This window comes from Diceros bicornis, chromosome 14 (assembly GCF_020826845.1).
Source record: "Diceros bicornis minor isolate mBicDic1 chromosome 14, mDicBic1.mat.cur, whole genome shotgun sequence".
NCBI lineage: Eukaryota > Metazoa > Chordata > Mammalia > Perissodactyla > Rhinocerotidae > Diceros > Diceros bicornis.
Genome location: NC_080753.1, coordinates 11226079 through 11245321, shown reverse-complemented (window position 1 = coordinate 11245321; position 19243 = coordinate 11226079). Strand labels below are relative to the sequence as shown.

The window sequence follows — 19243 nt, the reverse complement described above, 5'->3', positions numbered from 1 at the left end:
TACATATAGTGATAGTTTATATGATTAATGTAATGAGAAAAGGTTATCAACGCTTCTTTGTGTGTGTGTGTGTGTGTGTGTGTGTGTGTGTGTCTGTGTATTTTGCTGCCCCCTACTGGGGATCAAAGAATGATTTGTAGCTCCATCCCAACTGAAAACTTCTTCAGATTGGAAATTTACTAATTACCTGGTAAAGTTCTAAGAACCAGGGATAAAATATAGTTAATAAAATAAATACAGATAATAAAATACCCCAAGACTATAAATCCCAAGGATTTGTTAGTTTTTTTCCCTAAATTGTTTCTACTTTACATTTTAGACCAAGATGATCAAAATCTGGCAAAGACTGCCTTTACTAAGAATTGTTTTTGCCCTTAAAACAGAGTTTCATTCTGAATGGCAATCAACCAGATTAAGTTCATCAGTATTAGTTATACAGATATATAGTGTTTTAAATAAGTTTTTTTAAATATTTCATCTCAAGATTCACTAATCCCATATTTTCCGTGTGGCTCTGGTAAACTGATTTTATTCCACTGATTAATTTTTTTGTTTCATCTCATTTAATCCTCATAATACTATTAAGTACTATTAATATTCCCCATTTAACATATGAAGAAATTTAGGCACAAAGGTAAATAAATGTTCTGAAGACTTATAACTAGAAAAGGAAAGTGGGGATTTGAAGCCAGGCAACCTTGCTACAGAGGCCATGCTCTTATGAGTCCACTAAAAGGCCTTGCCTGTCACATGGTGCTAATGTGCCACTATGGTGCAAAATGTGCTCACAGGACAAAATCATTCACCTCTTCATTCTGAAAAATCAGTGGATTGTGGGTTAGTCTCAAATTTGTCTAAGGCAAAAGTATGTGAGGACGTAACATACTGTGATAAATTATAGAAATATTTCATCTTGAGATACCAATTTTAAAAGGACACTGAAAATAAACATGGTTTATATTCCAGAGGTTTGTTTTTCTTGGAATTTTCCACGCTTTTTCTCACCCCCCCCCCCAGCTTTGCTCATTTTCATTATCTTGACATGACTTAGTTATGCTAATGCCTCCTACCCTTTCAAATCTCAGTTTATGATCTTTACTTTCAGGAAGCGTTCCCTACCCTCATCTGTTCTGTCAGCTCAGTCTGTTATAACAAAGTATCCTAGATTGAGTGGCCTAAACAAAAAAAATTTATTTTCTCAAAGTTCCAGAGGCTGAAGTCCATCAGGGTGAGCTCTCTTCCTGGCTTATAGACAGTAGCCTTATCACTGTGTATTCACACGGCTATTCCTGCATGCAGGTGGAGAGAGAGAGATCTCCTTCTTCCTCTTTTTATAAGGTCACCAATCCTATCAGGTTAGGCCCCTGCCTTTATGACCTTATTTAACCTTAATTCCCCCCTAAAAGCCCTATCTCCAAATATGGTCACATGGGTCAGGGCTTCAACAGATGGATTTGGGAGCAACACAGTTCAGTCCACAGCATTATCCTATATATTTCTATAGCACTTTCTCCTTTCTTAGAATGGATGTAATGGAATCACCTGTTTACTTACCTGTGCCTCATTAGACACGAGTTCGCTCAGGCCAGAATCTGTAACTATATTGCTGTTATCTTCCTGGCACAGTCCTGGCACTTAATGGCCATGGGTCAATGCTTATTGAATGAATGAAGAAATGATACCAACTACTCCATTCTGCTCCTTTACCGGCTCTTAACAGCAAATACCATAATTAGCAGGGGCAGTATTCTTATGCCTAAGCAGATACCTGGGGCCTGCTGGAGATAGAACATCAAACTAGGCCTTCTGCTAATTCCGCTACTAGACGTCATGGACTTCAGTCTCCTCCAAGATCCTCATCAAAGTGGTAGAATGGCATATGCCAATAAAGCTAAACGCTGATCAACAGCCATTCCTGGGCCAGGAAGCAGGCGCTGCACCTGTCTAGCTGAGTAGCACACCAACTGAATTTCTAAATTCTTATTTCATATGAACCTGTTATTTAAGAATAGGGTAAATAATTTACTAAATTATATCCATTGAATAAATGACGATGTGATATGGATAATACACTCAACCATCAGTTAAAATTAAATATAAAAAGACACTGCAATCAGGCCTGTACAAAACTTTATTGTACTTTGAATAACAAGCATGTAACAAAATTTAGAGCATACGGATGAAATATCTCAAATTATGCTCCTTACAAAAGCATTAAGTACAGTACACAGAAACTGTTCATAATATTTTAAAGTCTGCTAAAAGTATCAAGACATAATAGGATCTGTGTAGTTACCTTTCCTTTCAACTAGAGCATTTATTCCCATTAGCTTTGCTACAATGAAAGATAACATATATGAACATACACATATAATAAATGAAATGGAAAATGAAGGCACACAACAAACATTCCAATTACTAAGCAAGGATGAAGAATAACGTCTTTTTAGTACCTCTGAACTTGCACTTCCTTCAAACATATTGACCGGGTACAATGAAACTTTTTTCCAAAATGTTTTTAATGTTATATAATTTTGAGCATTCTCAATGTAATCAATACTCTTCCTTCGCATCATCGTTAATCAAATTTGAGAATTTGCAAATGTAATAAGAAACCCATTAATCTCATTCAGAGGTGATATTCAAAGCATTGAACAACTAGCAGTCCATTGCCCCTATCCAACAAGCACAGATACTGGAGTAAATGATATGGCAAACAGTCTGTCCCAGCTGAATATCAGCCCTGATCTTATTTCCAATGACCAGATCCATATTTTGGCTAATGTAGAAGCATAAGCTATGAGATATGAGACATGAAATTCACACAGACATGAAACTGAACTCAAATACTCTGCTGCATGGAGGCTGAATGTGAAATATTTCACAGTGACTGAAATTGGCTAACAGGCAATGGTGGTTTTTTTATATCCAACTTTGATTAAAACAAATGGACTTACAAGAAACCCTTGAGATTTAGTTAATGCTACTAATCTCAAGGTTCTGAATTACTGAGGAGCCTTTAAAATCAGTACATGTGACCTTTTATATATTTTTCCTTAAGGAAAAAAATAATAATAAAAACACCGAGGTACTTTAGTTTCTTTTCAAGGGATTACTGTTATCATCTTCCTGAGATGCAAAAGACCACAGAAGAAAAGCACCATGCCTAGGTTGCTGAATGAGGCATCAGACCACTAATAGTTTGGTCCTTTTCTGAATGGATCTCTTCCGACAATTACACTAAAACATAGTGATGGATCACAGATGCCAGGGGGGCCTGGTTGCCCTTGAATTCCAGGTTTTCCATGATCTCCATCTTTGCCTGGGAGACCTGGGTCTCCTGGAGGACCTTCTTTGCTTATTCCAGGAGGGCCCTCCGGACCTAAGAAGGGACATTAGCAATATATGAACAGAGGAGTTTGGTTTTTGATGGTGATATAGTTGATTCCGTAAGAAATTTAAACTGAAAAAAAAAATCTCTTGAAAATTTTACATATTTGTACTAATGTGAAAACAAGAGGCAATCTCTTGGTTATTCTGTATACCTTCCATTTGGAAAAGAACTATTCAAACGTAATCAGTAAATTTTGTAAAACGAGTCTAAGCTATATTAATATAGCAATCATGCTGCTGATTAAGACAACGAGCTAACATTCTAAAATTTCAGTTTTTTGGTTGTCCAAACTTATTTCTTCCTTTCGGTATATTTTTTGCCAATATTATTATAAATTAACACGTGATACATCAGTAAGCTAAAACTCTAATGAAGTCATTTTTGTGCCATATTTGTAGTAAAAATGACTATTTCCATTATACATATTTTTTAGTTTCCACATCTAAATACATTGTCATTACCATAGTATAATAGTGATCAACACATAAAGGTGTTATAGCACTAATTTGTGAACCATTGCACAGTTAGTTCAATTAGCATGCTCAAAGAAAGGAGAGTTAACTTAGGATACTAGCCTTTAAAAGTTGATTACTCAAAATCACAAAAACAAAACATTCAGGTTTGGGATGCAGCAGAGTGGTTTGGGGCACTTCCTACTATTAATACTTTCACTACTACTACTACTAAACATTTATTTAGCACGTTACTACAACTGTAGGCATTGTTCTAAGTGTTTTACATAAACAATATTAAATCGCTTGATCTACCCAAAAGCCTCATGAGGTAATAAGATCTAAAACAATAATAATAGTACATGTTTATTGAAAACATAACTATGATTGTCATGCACTGTTCTGAAAGTGCTACACGTATTAACTCATTTAATCTTCCCATAATGTCACGATGCAGATAACATCTCATCACTAAGGCACGGCAAAGTTAAATAACACAGCTGGCAGATGTTGACTTAACAGTCTGTTTCAGCATTATTCTGCTTCCCTGAGAATCGTGAAGATGAAACAGTGACATCCACTAGATAAGCATGGGTGACTAACACCATTCGAGAACTATTCTAAGGGGTAGTATTCTAAGTCTAAATGATAAGCCAAAGAGAATCATGAAGGACTCATCAATATAATATAGGAAAAAAATTCTAGTAGTTAGAGCTCAATGTGTTGAATGTGAATCACTCAAAAAAGGAAACAAATGTCTTGGTTTCAAATTTTTTGACGTAGATTTATAGTGATTTTCTTAAAGCAACACGTGCAGCAACACTTCTGAGCATAGACCAGCTCTTACCTGGGGGACCAGGAGGACCTTGCTCTCCAGGGTACCCAAACCCTTGGTTCCCCTTTGCCCCATTTCTTCCGGGTAGGCCTGCAGAGCGTCAAAGATGGGAGTAAGCTTACTTTTTCTATAAAATCACTTCCTCTCAGATTGTTTCTTTCAAAAATGTTAATACACACACTGAAAGAAAAGTAAATCTTTTGACACCTATTTATTATTACTAATGGGAAACAGAATTTTTGAAGCAAAAATTTCTAAAATTATCAGTGGTCTACAAAGATTTAATGGGGATTAAATGTCAAAAAAGGAAAATTGTTTGGGATTATTAGCCCTTTCTTTTAATCGTATTTGTTCTTTTATTACTTCATGAAACATCTAAATTGCTTATATAATATTAAATAAAAAGGGAAGAATTACCAACTAACATTTCACATAAACATTCAAAGGCAAAGAGAAGTAAGTTGTGGGCTATTTAGAAGTTCGGCCGCAAAACATAATTTTTCCTATACCATAAACAAAAAATTGAATAAGGTAACAGAATTTACCACAGGCAAAATAAAGGAAATGGTGTCTGTAATTTTCTGTTTAACGACCTTATTGGACTCAAGCAAAGTTTCTAAATGCATTATCAACATTTTCTAATTTGTAACTTCACATGCTTCACAACTTTGACTTTTATTTTAGAATATTGTTTCAAGAAAATAGAATAATTGCTCTTTAACTCAGTTGACAAATTATTTAAAGGCATGGGATACAAAAATTTTTTGTCAACATGAAAATAAAGATAAACTCTTGCCTATTAAATCAATGTAGGGTGTGAACACAAAAAATATTCTTTTTTGTTGTTCATTTTCTTTTGCACACAAATTAAGTACCTTTGAACCCTCTGGCACCTGGGCGTCCAGGAGCACCCACTAATCCAGGAACACCATCTCTTCCTGGCAGACCAGGAAATCCTCGGGGACCTTCTGGGCCTATGGGACCGGGTGGCCCAGGAATACCAGGGGAACCATGTTGGGACTGGCAATGATCACAATTATGAATCCTTCCACTCTGAAGTAAGACTGGTAGCTGGGCTTAAAAACAAAGAAACCCCATCCCTTATGTTTAAATGGTGAATGGGTATTAATAATATCTTTAATATTTTTTTTCAATGTACAGGTGCATATCTATTGGCCAATAATTTCACTTCTAGGAATTTAACTATGGAAATATTCATTCATTCATTTCCATAACTATGGAAATATTCTGCGCAATAATTTTATTGTAGCAATTGCTTAAAATAGGGGGGGAAAGTAAAAGTACCCCCCAAAAAGAAATTGGTAAATTATAGACATCCATATTTATGAATTAAATTATCAGAATTATGTCAGAAAAGAAAATTTAATTAATGGTGAAATAATTATAAATTGCTTTATTAAAAAGATTACAAAAGGGTATGTATATATTTCATTTTTATAAAAATACTCATCTGGGAAAAAAAGATAGGGTTTTATAAATGCCCTTTATTTTCTTCTTTATCTTAAATTACATCTTTTATAATTTCTACCAAGAATTTGTATTACTTTTGTAATTTGAAAAAAGTTATTAAAGTCTCTATGTTTGAGACTTACCTCTTAATACATCAGTGCAAACTTGTCGGATAAACTGTTCTGAAAATTCTCTCCCCTGCATCAAAGTATTAGGAGTTATAACATGTACATACTAAGAAAAAGCAATGCAAATCTGAAAACTATGAAAGAAGCAGAATACCTACAGGCTTCCCATCCAATCCCGGAGGACCCTGAGGACCTGTTTCCCCAGGTTGCCCCTGGGGACCTGCAGGCCCCATCAGGCCATCCACTCCAGATTCTCCTTTTGGTCCAATGGCACCTCTGACACCAGGTTCTCCCTTTTCACCTCTCTAAAACCAAAAGAAGTCTTCAAAAGTTCTATTTAAATATTTCAGAAGGTATAATTGCATCATTAAAGTGCTTTAGGATATACATATGTATATACGTAAGTTATATAGGAAACAGATGGGAAATATTGTTATCGAGCAGGAGGAAAATTTCTTATCATATTAAACTGTCACTTATCCATCGATCCATCCATCCATCCAATCCTACAAATATTCCCTATTTATTGAGTATATCGCACAGGCAATATGTATAGTGCCAGAGATACAACAATGAACATGACACAGTCCTTTTCTCAAGGATTCTAAATTCTAGAGATAGACAAATATGGAAACACACAATATTCTTCATGGAAAAATGTGTAGAAAAAGCTTAGCTCCTAATCTAGAAGAAAAGCCAATAATAATGGCAAATTCATAACATTTCATAGCTAATTCAATGAATCTACATAGTCTGGAAATCATTATTTAAGAACTACTGAAGAACATGAAAGACATTTCTGTTTGCGATGTCAATAGCTAGATTTGCACAGTATTGAAAATTCAAGCAATAAACACTGAACAGAGGGAGCATAACACGTGCAGAAACGTACCTCTCCTTTTGCACCATGATGCCCTGGAATTCCCTTTGAAAATTAAGAGCAAAAAAAAACTATAATAAATGTGCAAGCTACAGTACTAGTAATGTGGCATGCACCTTTTCCCACATATTTAATTGAAATTTAATTTTCAGTTTGGAAAATATTGATAGAATAGTGACAGAATTACACATACAAGAGACCTTCTTTTGCCTTTTTAAAGGAGAGTAATGACTAGACAATATGCTAACTGGTCATATAAAAATGTTAATTTTTTTTTTTTTTGTGAGTGTTGATAGAGATAGAGTTGATAGAGAGCCAAGAGGGAGAAATGAATATGGAAATAATATACGATTATTAGGTTTATTTTTAAAAAAACAAGGGCTATATGGTAGTAAATATTAGAAGGTTATTGCTAAATAGAAAAGTAGTTAAGACATTTATAAAAATCTGAGCAAGAATCAAACTGCAAAAAAATGAAGACGTGGTCCCTAGGAAGTACTGGCTGGAGGTCCAGGGGATTGCTTAAGGCTGGTACTGAAGGCACAATAGCCAGCACTTTAAAAATGTTAATTTACATAACTGTTTCATTCTTAGATATGAATAGTTTCATATGCTGCAAGTCAAATATATAGGTTCGAATGGGATTCTATCTGAATTCTATTTAAATTCTCTTCTGAATTTGAAATATATTACTATTTTAATGAAAATTAAAACTCAAATCAGGTAAGATAAGGCATTTTATTCTTTTATTCTATGATTAAGATAAGTATTCTATTTTCCCAAGTCTATGTTCTGAAAATTAAATTTTGATTGAGTACTATTGATAAAAGATGAGTGAAAGCAAAGATACCATTAAAAGTGATTAATAGGGAAGAAAAACCTATTTGTCCTATGCCTAAACCACTCGCTGCTGGTAATTCAGAGATCAGAGAAGCAGTATGATGTACAGCATCATATTTTTTTTCCAGTGATATAAATACTAGGGAGCCCATACATGAAGATCGCTTGTCATTACAATCACAGGATACATCTAGATGGTTCTATTAAATTATTTCCCTCGTCTCTTTTACATATGCATTCCAATGACATATATTAGAGATGATAAAAACTTTCAGGAAAGGCATTAAAAGTTTCTATTTTTGAAATTCATGGTACACTCAGACTCTAATCTAAGATCAGCTCAGGAAAGATTATAGCTCTCACAACACTGGTAGGATTTCATTATTCAAATTTAAAATTTAAAATTGATGTTCTGCAGTTCAGTATGAATTTAGTGTATAACATGTCACACAATGAAGTTTGAGTATTTATTTTGATTTATTTCCAGGTTCCTTAAACATAGATATCCAAATTAGACAGAAGGGAAGAAAAATTAGGTAAAATCATTGCATGGCACAGAGAAAGGTAGATTCTCAAAATTCGAGCATCAAAACACTAACTTAGTTTTCATATAAAAATCTATTAATGAGGAAAACACTCTCTGTAAGCCCATTCTTTAAACATTAAGGTTTCTGAAGAAACGCAGGAGTGTTTCCTAGCAGACATAATCCTACAACTGGAGCCAGTGTAAGAGGAAAGATAAAATAGTAAGTTCTCTGGACTAGGACTGAATTAGAGCTGAAACTGAAAACAGCTGTCATCTGAGAATCCACCAAGATCATTTCGTGAGAGAAACAGTGACTTGGACTCCATTCACAACATGCAGGCCAACAAGTTACACACGTGTAGGACTTGGTAGGACGACAGGTAACGAAGACTTTGTTTACTGAAAGAGCTTGGCATGACTATTCAGCTGCTGAAAAGCAACAGCTGCTCTGCTCCCCAGGTACTCAGTACAGGCTCGGTTCCTGGGGTGGGGGTGAGGGGGCAGGGTGGGAATGAAGCTTCCAACAAATCTAGGGCAGAAGCTTTCCAGGGAACCCAAGGGAGCAGACTCACTATTTTCCTTGAGAAGTGAGAAAAAAAACAAGGGAATCTTGGAAAGCGTGTCATCTGCAAGCCAGTGAGCTAGCTAAGTCGTGACTCAAATTCCAAAGGAAATATCCTTCTTTTCAGAGAGTTGCGAGTTAACAATTTTTGGTGAAAGGCCTGGGTTGTGGAGGTTGAATGGATGAAAGGGTGAAGGTCCTCCTATGAGAACAGCCATTTATAGATATTGTGTGATTAACTTAGGGCAACAGAGGGGGTCAGTCTGTGTTGCCAGGGCGGGGAACAGGGACAGAGTTGGTTGTGTCATCGAGTGGGTTTGAGTTGAGTGGAGGAGCACAAAAATTAAAAGACTTTTTTTATTGAGCATAATTGTACACAGGCAAACTCAGTCCAATTCTTCTCTCAGTTACTTCTACTCTCATTGTTAGCTTCTAAATTGTCAACTTCTTAATATGTAGCACTCACCTTCCATCCTACAGACAACCTTGGGCTTTCAAACACTCTCCCCCGTGGTTTCTCAGATTCCTCCACGTGAGGGACACAGAGACCCCTGTCCTTGGAGATGTCACTACACAATCTTATCCCATCTCCAGAGTTGGTGTAATTACTGAATCTTTCTCCCACCCACACTAGAAAGAGGTCTACCCCATGGGAGGACTCGTATGTACAGCCTGCCCTCTCTGTGCAGGCCAAGTTGGAACTGAGTTTAACTATAGACAGTGCAGCAGCAAACACGCTACATACGCACTAATCACTATGCATTTTTTGGTCCAATTTGGCTCTGATTGAACTTACATGCCACATGGCAATCCCAGTGAAACCCTACTTCACGAGGAGAGTTTAATCAGGGAAGAAGCAAAATAATCTTATTATGTATCTGTTCCATAACACAGTCCCTCAAGATAGCATTTTAATAAGTCTCTGGCATAGTAACTTATATCTCTGAACAAACTAGAGGAAAACAAGCACATTCCTCCTCTACATATGGCCTCAACTGCTCACATTTCAAGAAGAAAATCAAGACCAAACAGTAGGTATGGAGATGCTGCAGTGTACAGCTGCCTTTGGCAAATAACTACTCCAAGAGATGAGTAGAATTTTCCACCTTCAGTCATTTACTTGGCAAGAAAAAAGCATTGAAAAGCAAGTTTCATGGCCACTAATAGTATCAGTATGGGAAAACAAAATTACAAAACAATTAAAGCAAACTATTATCACTACCACCACCTCACATTTTCATCCTTGTATGCTTAAATGCACATTACATCTACCCTTCTCTCCACCCATTTTTACTTGCAAGTAACCCTCTCTCAGCGTGTCCAGTTATGTGATTCATTATTTCATTTTCCATCAAAGAAAAAAATACCTGTTGCCCTGGAATTCCTTGTCTTCCATTTTCTCCCTTTTGACCCTTTAAAATTTAATAAATGTTATTAATTAGTTTGCACACCTAATATGCAATCACATATACAACACAAACTCTGTATTGTTCTGTAGTCTAGAAGAAATGTCACAAAAGCAGTGAGGCAAATGTGTAAAATGATGTAAGAGATGAAGAAGTTAGTTTCTCAGAGAAAAAAAAAGTGAGAGGAAAGTCAACCTAATTTTATAGTGAAAATGGATAGAGACAAGAAACAAACTACTAACTTTGGGAGAACATGTAAATAATTCTAGGTTGTTGAGGACATTCTGCTGAGTCCACATTAACAGCATAAAAATAATTTAAAAATCCAATGGCTGTGGACATTTTATTAATTTCAATAACATAATTATGTTCAGTGTTGACTACACACATGTGAGGACAAGAAGATCTCTTTAAAGGAATTTTTTAAAATTAAATATATACTATGAAAAACATTGTGAATGATCTTTAAATCAGGACAAATAAGAAGAGAGAAAAATAAATAAACACCATTTTTCCATTCAGTAAATAGTTTTGGATATCCACCATATATAAGATATCGTGCTAGACCCTGAAGAACTACTTCACCCTTGTGTTGAACAAGATAATTAGCATTTTCTAGGAAAACATACACCTAGATAATATAATCGATTAAAGATTTAGTGACTAAAATTTCAAACCACTCTTGCATAGTGATTTGTTCCTTTACTTACATAAGTGAATTCTCAATACTTATTGAGAGGCCCCTATTTGCTGCCAGTTAGGGACACTGAAACAAAGATACCATTGTTGCCTTCAAGTTGCTTCCTGTGTGGTGGGAAAGATAAGCAACTAAATCAAGAATGATGAAAATACTATCTGATAAGTGTACAATGTATAATTAAACATCTGGGCTCAATACTGTTGGAGCATAGGAAGGGGCGTCTGACAGAGAGGGTAGAGAAAATGACTCAACCTTGAGTGCAGCCTTTAGGGATGAGTAAGAGGTAGCCAACTGGAGAAAAGATAGGAGGGTGTACCAGAGAGAACAGACACTGGACAAAGGCAAGTAATTCCTCTTGGCTAAAGCAGCAGGGCAGGAGTGGATAATAGTGAGCAGAGTGGCAAGAGCTAAGACTGAAGAAGATTCAGGCAAACCAGGAGGCATTTTATGGGACAGACTTTATCTTGAAATGTGTGGGGCATCATTGAAGGATTCCTAAGCAGTGAGTAGCTTAGTTACTGCCTGCTGGTAAAAGTGTGGAGGGAAGGGAGTAGACTGGACTCAAGGACATAAGTTAGGAGGATATTGCAGTAATCCAGGACCCAGGACAAGAAATTATTAGAACAGTGGGGACAGAGAGAACGGGCCAAATTCAAAAAATATTTAGATGTGAAATTGGATGTGAAGAGAGAGGAAGAGATCGAGGTTTAGGATAGCTTCCAAGATTTTGTTCTTTTAAGTGATTGTGTGGTGGTACCAATTACCATGACAAAGAATCCATGAGTAGAAGATGGCTTATGGGGAAAGATGACAAATTCTGTTTTGGACATGTTGAGGCTCACAGGAAACATCCAAATGCAATACCGAGACGGAAATTGGAATATAGGGGTCTAGCCATCACAGACCTTCCTTACTTAAAATTTACTTCACTCCTAATTTCAAAATTACTTCAAGGAATCATAATAATACTGTAATACTTTCAGTAAAAAAATTGTGTGAAAAACTGTTCAGACTTGACCTGAGCAGATTTTGACTCTATTGTTACTTGGTTTGAAATTTCCTTTTATGCCTCCAGAAATTCTAGAGCTTTCAAAATTCTGTGAAATTTTGCAAGGTATTTTTCTTTTTACGTTACGCTTATTCTACATAGCGAAACTCAGCCACTATAACTGAGCTTTGTAATCTTAAAAACATTGTTCAAGTACTATCTGGACACTAGATTTGTAATTTATGGTTGGAAAAGTCTTATATTTCTAAAACGTAAAAGATTGAAAGACCAACAGATATCATTTATTCCACATAAGTATATCATTGATTCAGCTAGTGGCATCCTATTCAGAGTCAGGGTTCAGTTAACGAAAAAACCCCTTTGACAGCCGCTTAAATTGAGGTGGAACTGTCCTCGTCTCCCATAGTCATAGCCTCTTTGCCTTTGTTGCTAAGACACCTAACCAAATGTCCTTCTAAATCACCCTAGATTTCCTCAGCCTGCTATAATTCTTCTTCCCTTTATTAGTTTGAATATGTTTGATATTTGGTGTTAAGGTTTCTTATCAAATTTATTTGTGCCATAAGCCATTTCAAATCATTTTTGGAAACATACACACTATAAATATACAAATAAATAGATATTACAAGTATATAATAAAATCTCTCTCTTTATTTTGTTGAATTACTTGGTTCCCAAGTTTTCTACAACAGTGAAGTGGGGAAGAATCTTAAAGTTAGATTTGATGTGGTCTTAGAAGTTTAGTAGCAAAAGGAGAAAGCTGAGATTTAACGATTAGATGTTGATGGTGAAACAAAAAGGAGCTACAAAAGCAATACAAGAATTAAAAAGAACAAAGTCCTGATTTTATTGCCAAGCAAAAAAAAAATGCTAGGAACATACCTGAATGCCTTTTTCACCTTGATTTCCTTTGTCCCCCTGCAAAAAGGCAGTTTAATATGTATCATAATCTAGTATATCCTGTATTCTTTCAAATAAACATGTTTTTCTTCCAGAAAAATATATGGTCTCATGCAAATTCCATAAGTGCCTTATCTATAGAAGTTGACTCTAACACAATATTTGGGAAGAGAATAAAACCACATCATGTCAAAATGGTGTTCTAAATGAACACTTTCTTGTGCTGTTACATTTGAAAGAAAACTTACTAATTTCTCTTTTACCAGGAAGAAAACTTTTCTATATTGATCACAATCTGAGGTTAAACAAACAAAAGAGGACTTATTTTGACAAATGTTGTTTTATGAAATGAAACTGAAAATCTTCCATTAAGCTAATAGTAGCCACAAATTTATAGGAAATAATGAAGGAAAACATAATATTGAAATGATATTTTAGAAAACATTTGCTTCAAAAATGAACTCTTGGGGGAAATTCATATTGCATAATAATAAGTTTCCTAAAATTTCTCAGCTAGAAGAGACATTTGAGACCAACAAGTTCAAGGTCCTCCTCGTTTTTATAGATAATGAACCTGCAGATCAGGGAAGGTAAGCACTTGCCCAAGGTTGCATTTGGACACTTGTTTCCAAATTTCTTTTCTACCTCACCATGCTATCTAAACAGAGAGAGTACTCTGCTTACAGCAAACAAAATATAGATTTTCTTTTTGGTTTTTTTGTGTGTGTGAGGAAGATCAGCCCTGAGCTAACATCCATGCCAATCCTCTTCTTTTTGCTGAGGAAGACTGGCCCTGAGCTAACATCCGTGCCCATCTTCCTCCACTTTATATGGGACGCTGCCACAGCATGGCCTGACAAGCAGTACATCGGTGCATGCCCAGGATCTGAACCTGGGCCACCAGCAGCGGAGCGCACGCACTTAACCGCTATGCTAAGGGGCTGGCCCTAGATTTTCTTTTAAATGGCAAGTTTTTGAACAAGGAAATTCTCTAAATCCAAACATATATTCACAGTAGATTTACTTAACTTTCACTAAGGGTCTAACATCTAATTGCTGCTCTGAGGGTCATCCCTGTGTCTGCAAGTGCTGCCCACTGCTCATCGGAACAGAAAGGTCAAGAATCATACTGGATATGACAATCGAGGGGCCAAGTAGATAATACATGAGGGATAGAAACACGTAATGGTAGAGCAACTGAAACAGCAAGAGAATGATGATGGATCCTTTCCAGAATAAAAGCCAGTGTATTTACTTTTAACCTGAAATGTATATATTTGCAGTGGCATGGACTTCTTTGACAAATGGACAGTCAGTTGTTGCTTAAAACCTACAAACCAATAATAACACTTATACAAATACAGCTCAGGGTTCCTTTACTTGATGAGAGAGAGAAAGAGAGAGACACAGAGAGAGAATCCAAAGTGTTGCTGTCTTGTCTCGCCAAAACTTTTTATATGAGTATATGTGATTTGTATTTTAAACTCCTTAAATTAATTTTAAATGAACTTCTATGTAATATAATTGTTTCATACATAGGAACTTCATGGTAAAATGTTCTGGTTGTAATTTTTCCCCTTTCAGACTTTTGTCCCAGTTTTGATAAAAGTGATATTCATATTTTGGTAAGAGTGTCTGACATTGAATACTTTTCCTAAAAAATTCTTGACTCACCTGGATTGACTGCAAAACAATCTTAATTTACAGGATACTCCTTAATTGTACATTTTTACTTTCTGATGTGCATGCCTCATCCAAGGCCCTCATCTAGGAGACAGCAGTCATGAAGGGACATGCAAGATGCCACAGTTATTAGCACAGGGTTGAACACATTATACACACGCTAAATATATAGGCCGGCTTATTAAAAGCATAAGCAGTCCTACTATGCTACTTTCACAAAGAGAAAACTTACATGATAGTATCTGATTAAAAGTGAATTCTGTCTCCTCAACAATGCATACCTTTTTTCCTTGAATTCCAGGTAAACCCAGGTATCCTGGTTCTCCTGGGGGACCCACTGCTCCTTGGTCTCCCTAGGTAACAGAAATTACATCAAGATTGCAGACCTACTGTTTTTATCTTTACATACATCTCAAATTTAAAATTGATGGTTAGAAAATTTGTTGACATTTAGAGTTATTACTACAGAAATAGTAAAGAATGAAAAGTTTACTGGAGTCCCAATAAAACTTCTTATATTTTTTCCTATCTTGGCTAGTTAAGAAGTTCTGATAGCATATCATATTTTAAAATTTTACAAATATTTGGTATTTTTATTCTATTTTATAACTTCAACAATAAAGTAAGTAATAAAGTAGTGAAAATAATAAACACAGGTGTCTCTTTTTTAGTTACTAACACTTCCTCTTCCTCCTTAAAACTGTTTTTTCTCATAGTGCTACTTTAAAAGCTTATTTTATTTTTACAAAACTGGTAAGTAAATGGAAGTAATAAAAATTATTAAAAATCTCATTACCCACTATTTTTATTTTGTTGTATATTTTCTACCTCTCACAAACACACATACACAACTTAGTTACTAAAATGTGCGATGTATGCATAATTTTATATTACTTTTACTTCAAAATATAATAATATTGTGAAGTTCTTTATATGTCATTAAATTTTTTTAACATGATTTTTAATTACAGAATAGTATTCAGGTATATTGATTTACTATATTTTACTTAATAAAATTCCTATTGTTAAACATTAGTTTTCACAATTTTTATTTTTATAAACAATATAGAGATGAACATCCTTGTAGTTAAATTGTATGCATATTTATATTTTTTCTTTATACATATAGAACATTATTTTTTTAGTAGTAAATTCTTGGGCTGTTTTCAGTATAAGAAATATTCTATGAGTTATCTTAACTCAATTTTTCTACTCTCTGTCATCTCATAAAAATTATTTCCTTTCTTTTAAAAGTCTTAAACAAGGAAGTTCTCTGAAAGTTATAGTGAAGATGTACCAACAATACTTAGGTTAAAACCGTAAGAGACGGGATGTGAATCTGAACATGCTTCTTGGGGTTTTGTTTTATGTTTTACCATTAGCCTGAAACTCTGTGACATTAACTAAAGACCACTCTCTTTTGTGGACACAGGTTTGGTCTCTTTGCTCACTTGCCCACTCCTGAGCTGTTGAGATATTACTCTAGATTTTTTAAGGCTGGAAGAAAGTTGAAAATCTCATCGAAATAAACATCAACCGTTTGGTTTGGAGGAAGCTGGGCAAGGCAGCTGTGAGGCCCCACAATGGAAATAATGTCCCATCAATCAGGAAACAAAGGAACGGCCTCGCTTATGGATTCGCACACTCTTGTTTTCAGCTGTGTAAGAACGTGATATTCTCTGGACCAGAGAGTATGTTCATACTAGCAAACAACTTTTACATTTCTAGAAAAATCAAGCCAAAGCATATTTCACCTCTTTATTACCTAAACTATGATCAAGTATCCAAAAAACAGATAGAAATTGGCCCACTTTGGCCTTTTCCTGTCATGGACCTTAATTTTGTGATGGGGTAATCCTTAATTTCATGCATCTTTTCTTAAGGGAAATAAAATGTGAATCTCATCAAATAATGAGGACAACTTATAATTCTTTGAAAATATTCCCAAATTCATCAAATCATAATTACCTTGAGCCCAGAAGCCCCAGGCATCCCTTGAAGGCCAGGTTCACCTTTGTTGCCCTGTCAAGGCATCAAACCATTTAAATTTAAAAAAAAAAAAAACGTAGTCACGATATATCTGATATAGAGACTTAAGGGAATATATGTAAAATAATTTTTACATTTTCAGCTTTCCAATTGTTTGAAACATAGACTCTGTACATTAAGCCTACTTATTAAGAAAAACCCTTATAAGCAAGTGAGAGCCTGCATATTTATAAAGCTTCCTAAAAGCATATTTTAAAGCTGGCAGCTCCAAGTAGGGGAAGAGATCCAAATCTTTAGGGACCAGCACTAATTAGCTAGGTCTCCGTACTGCACAGGCCAGAGCCACGTATTTTCACAGCATCCTCTGGGCTGAGATTCTCCGTCTTCGCCCTGTTTCACTTTCTCAGTATGACTCACCTGCAGTATGCAATTGAAAGAAAGAAAATTAGCCTCAAATGTCCAGTGGCTTTTTTGAAGAGGTATGAACCAGAAAATGTTTTGTTTGTGCTTTTTTTCGGGATTCCAGTACCATTCTTTCTAAGAGACAGAAGAGCAAGCACGAGTTGACAGAGCAACACGTGTAAGAGAGGAAAAGAGGACTGGATACAGAGAGAGAGAACACACCTGCTGGCTCACAGGGAGACACTGTCACAGGTAGTTCTGGTTTTTAAATAGCCTTTGATTCCTGAAATCACAACCCAGTCGATGTCTGGCAAAAAGCCCTAATTAAACGGCTGGTGTGACACCTGGAAGGGGAGGGCAGTGATCACCCAGAGCCAAGTTGGGTTCACTAATAAATAAAGGGAACCAACTTCATTTTTATCTTTTGAAAAGTTTTCCAGGCTGCTCATGCTGAGAAACATGTGCACCTAGCATTTGGATTTAATTAAAATTTTTAGCACATAACATATCTATTAGGCAACTAACAGAGGTTCTCTCAGAGAAGTCCTGAGGTCTCTGTGCTCAAAAATCACCTCACCACCACGGCCTGGCCTGCCTCCTCTCCTTCCTCTCAACCTCCTTATCCTGCTTTCTTCTTTTTCTTTTCATGTGTCACCATCTACCATATTCCATGTTTTCTTTCTCCCCTTGTTAGGACGTTTGCTACATGAAAACATAGTATGGTAAAATAGACTTACAATAATTCAAAAGCTATTTTAAAAAGAGGCATTATAATCTGAATTAGAAGTTTGCTAAAGATCTACCACAGAGTTTCAGCCTCATCTCTACCCTCTTTGATATAGCTTTTTGTCCCACCCTAGAACTTCCACCAATGGTATTGAAGGCATAGTCCACAAACACATAGTTGACAAAACTGGCAGAGGTAAGCTAATATAGAAGTCAGTAAACTCTGGTTTATGGGTTAAATTCAGTCCAACGCGTGTTTTTGTAAACAAAGTTTTTACCGGAACACAGGCAAATCCCACACAGTTTATGTTTGTCCACGGCTGCTTTTGCATTACAATAGCAGAGTTGAATAGTTGCAAAAGAGACTATATGGCCCTCAAAGACTAAAATATTTGCTATTTGGCCCCTTGCAGAAAAAGCTTCCAACACTTGAGCTGATATACTGCATGAAAAGAAGTTGAAATGTTTCATTGAAAAGATTACATCAATAGGTATAATTTTAACATCTTGAATCTATTTTTAACAAAATAATTACACAAGTACAAGATGAAGGAAGCCAAACTTTATAGTAATTCACGTAAAAATAAACAAACTGTGATGCTGGAAACAGCCACTTGCCTCCCCAGCCAAATCAGCGGAATCTACTCAAGCGGTGCATGCCACAAATACATTGTTCTAAAATCCTTTATGGAAAATCCAGCAGATTTAATTGACAGCTCAGTGTAAGCCAACAATGTGAAGTGGCTAATTAAAAAAAGCTGATGGAATCTTAGGCTGCATTTTTAAGAATTTGAGCATCCAGAACAACATGGGAGAGTCCATTGTACCCCAGTTACTTAAGGAGTATACAACTATTCTATATCTTCTTATAAAATGACCTTGAGAACTTAGGGAGAACCTCCACGTGGCAAGCCTGGTCATTCAAGGGTTTTATACCAACTCTGTGGACATTTACTACTAGGACACATAATACTCCTACAGAGGGTGATGGTACACAAGGGTCCACCACAGGTGAAGGGGCAGCTACTGGTGTCCCATGACATTTTATCCTGTCTTTTTCTTTAAGTACTTTAGAAATTAAAAGTAGAATAGATTAGCTCATCTACTCATCTACTCATTTTGTATGCCAGAACAAAGTCTAGTTAAAGATCGAATGCTTCCAAAACAGCAATTCCATCACTTCCTTTTGACAGGATGTACTAGAATCTACTCATTAAATAATTGAAAGTAATTTCCTGAGTCTAGCCAGAATATACTTGACTTGATCCTCTAATTAACCAAGAAAAAAAGATAATTCTCTTAGGAAAGGATTCTATACACCTAGAAAATGGTCAAACCATG

General features: G+C 35.7%; 1 protein-coding gene across 1 annotated transcript in view; it reads right to left on the bottom strand.

Annotated features, from left to right (window-relative positions):
* Positions 1-2113: 2113 nt before the first annotated feature.
* Positions 2114-19243, bottom strand: part of COL21A1 (collagen type XXI alpha 1 chain) — a 135659-nt gene continuing 118529 nt past the window's right edge. The window contains exons 21-30 of the mRNA XM_058554129.1: positions 16754-16807; positions 15067-15138; positions 13085-13120; positions 10455-10499; positions 7172-7204; positions 6438-6584; positions 6295-6349; positions 5557-5757; positions 4694-4771; positions 2114-3382 (exon numbers count right to left, since the gene is read on the bottom strand). Coding sequence (XP_058410112.1) covers positions 3195-3382; positions 4694-4771; positions 5557-5757; positions 6295-6349; positions 6438-6584; positions 7172-7204; positions 10455-10499; positions 13085-13120; positions 15067-15138; positions 16754-16807 — 909 coding nt within the window. The 3' untranslated portion in view covers positions 2114-3194. The remainder of the gene's footprint in view (positions 3383-4693; positions 4772-5556; positions 5758-6294; positions 6350-6437; positions 6585-7171; positions 7205-10454; positions 10500-13084; positions 13121-15066; positions 15139-16753; positions 16808-19243) is intronic.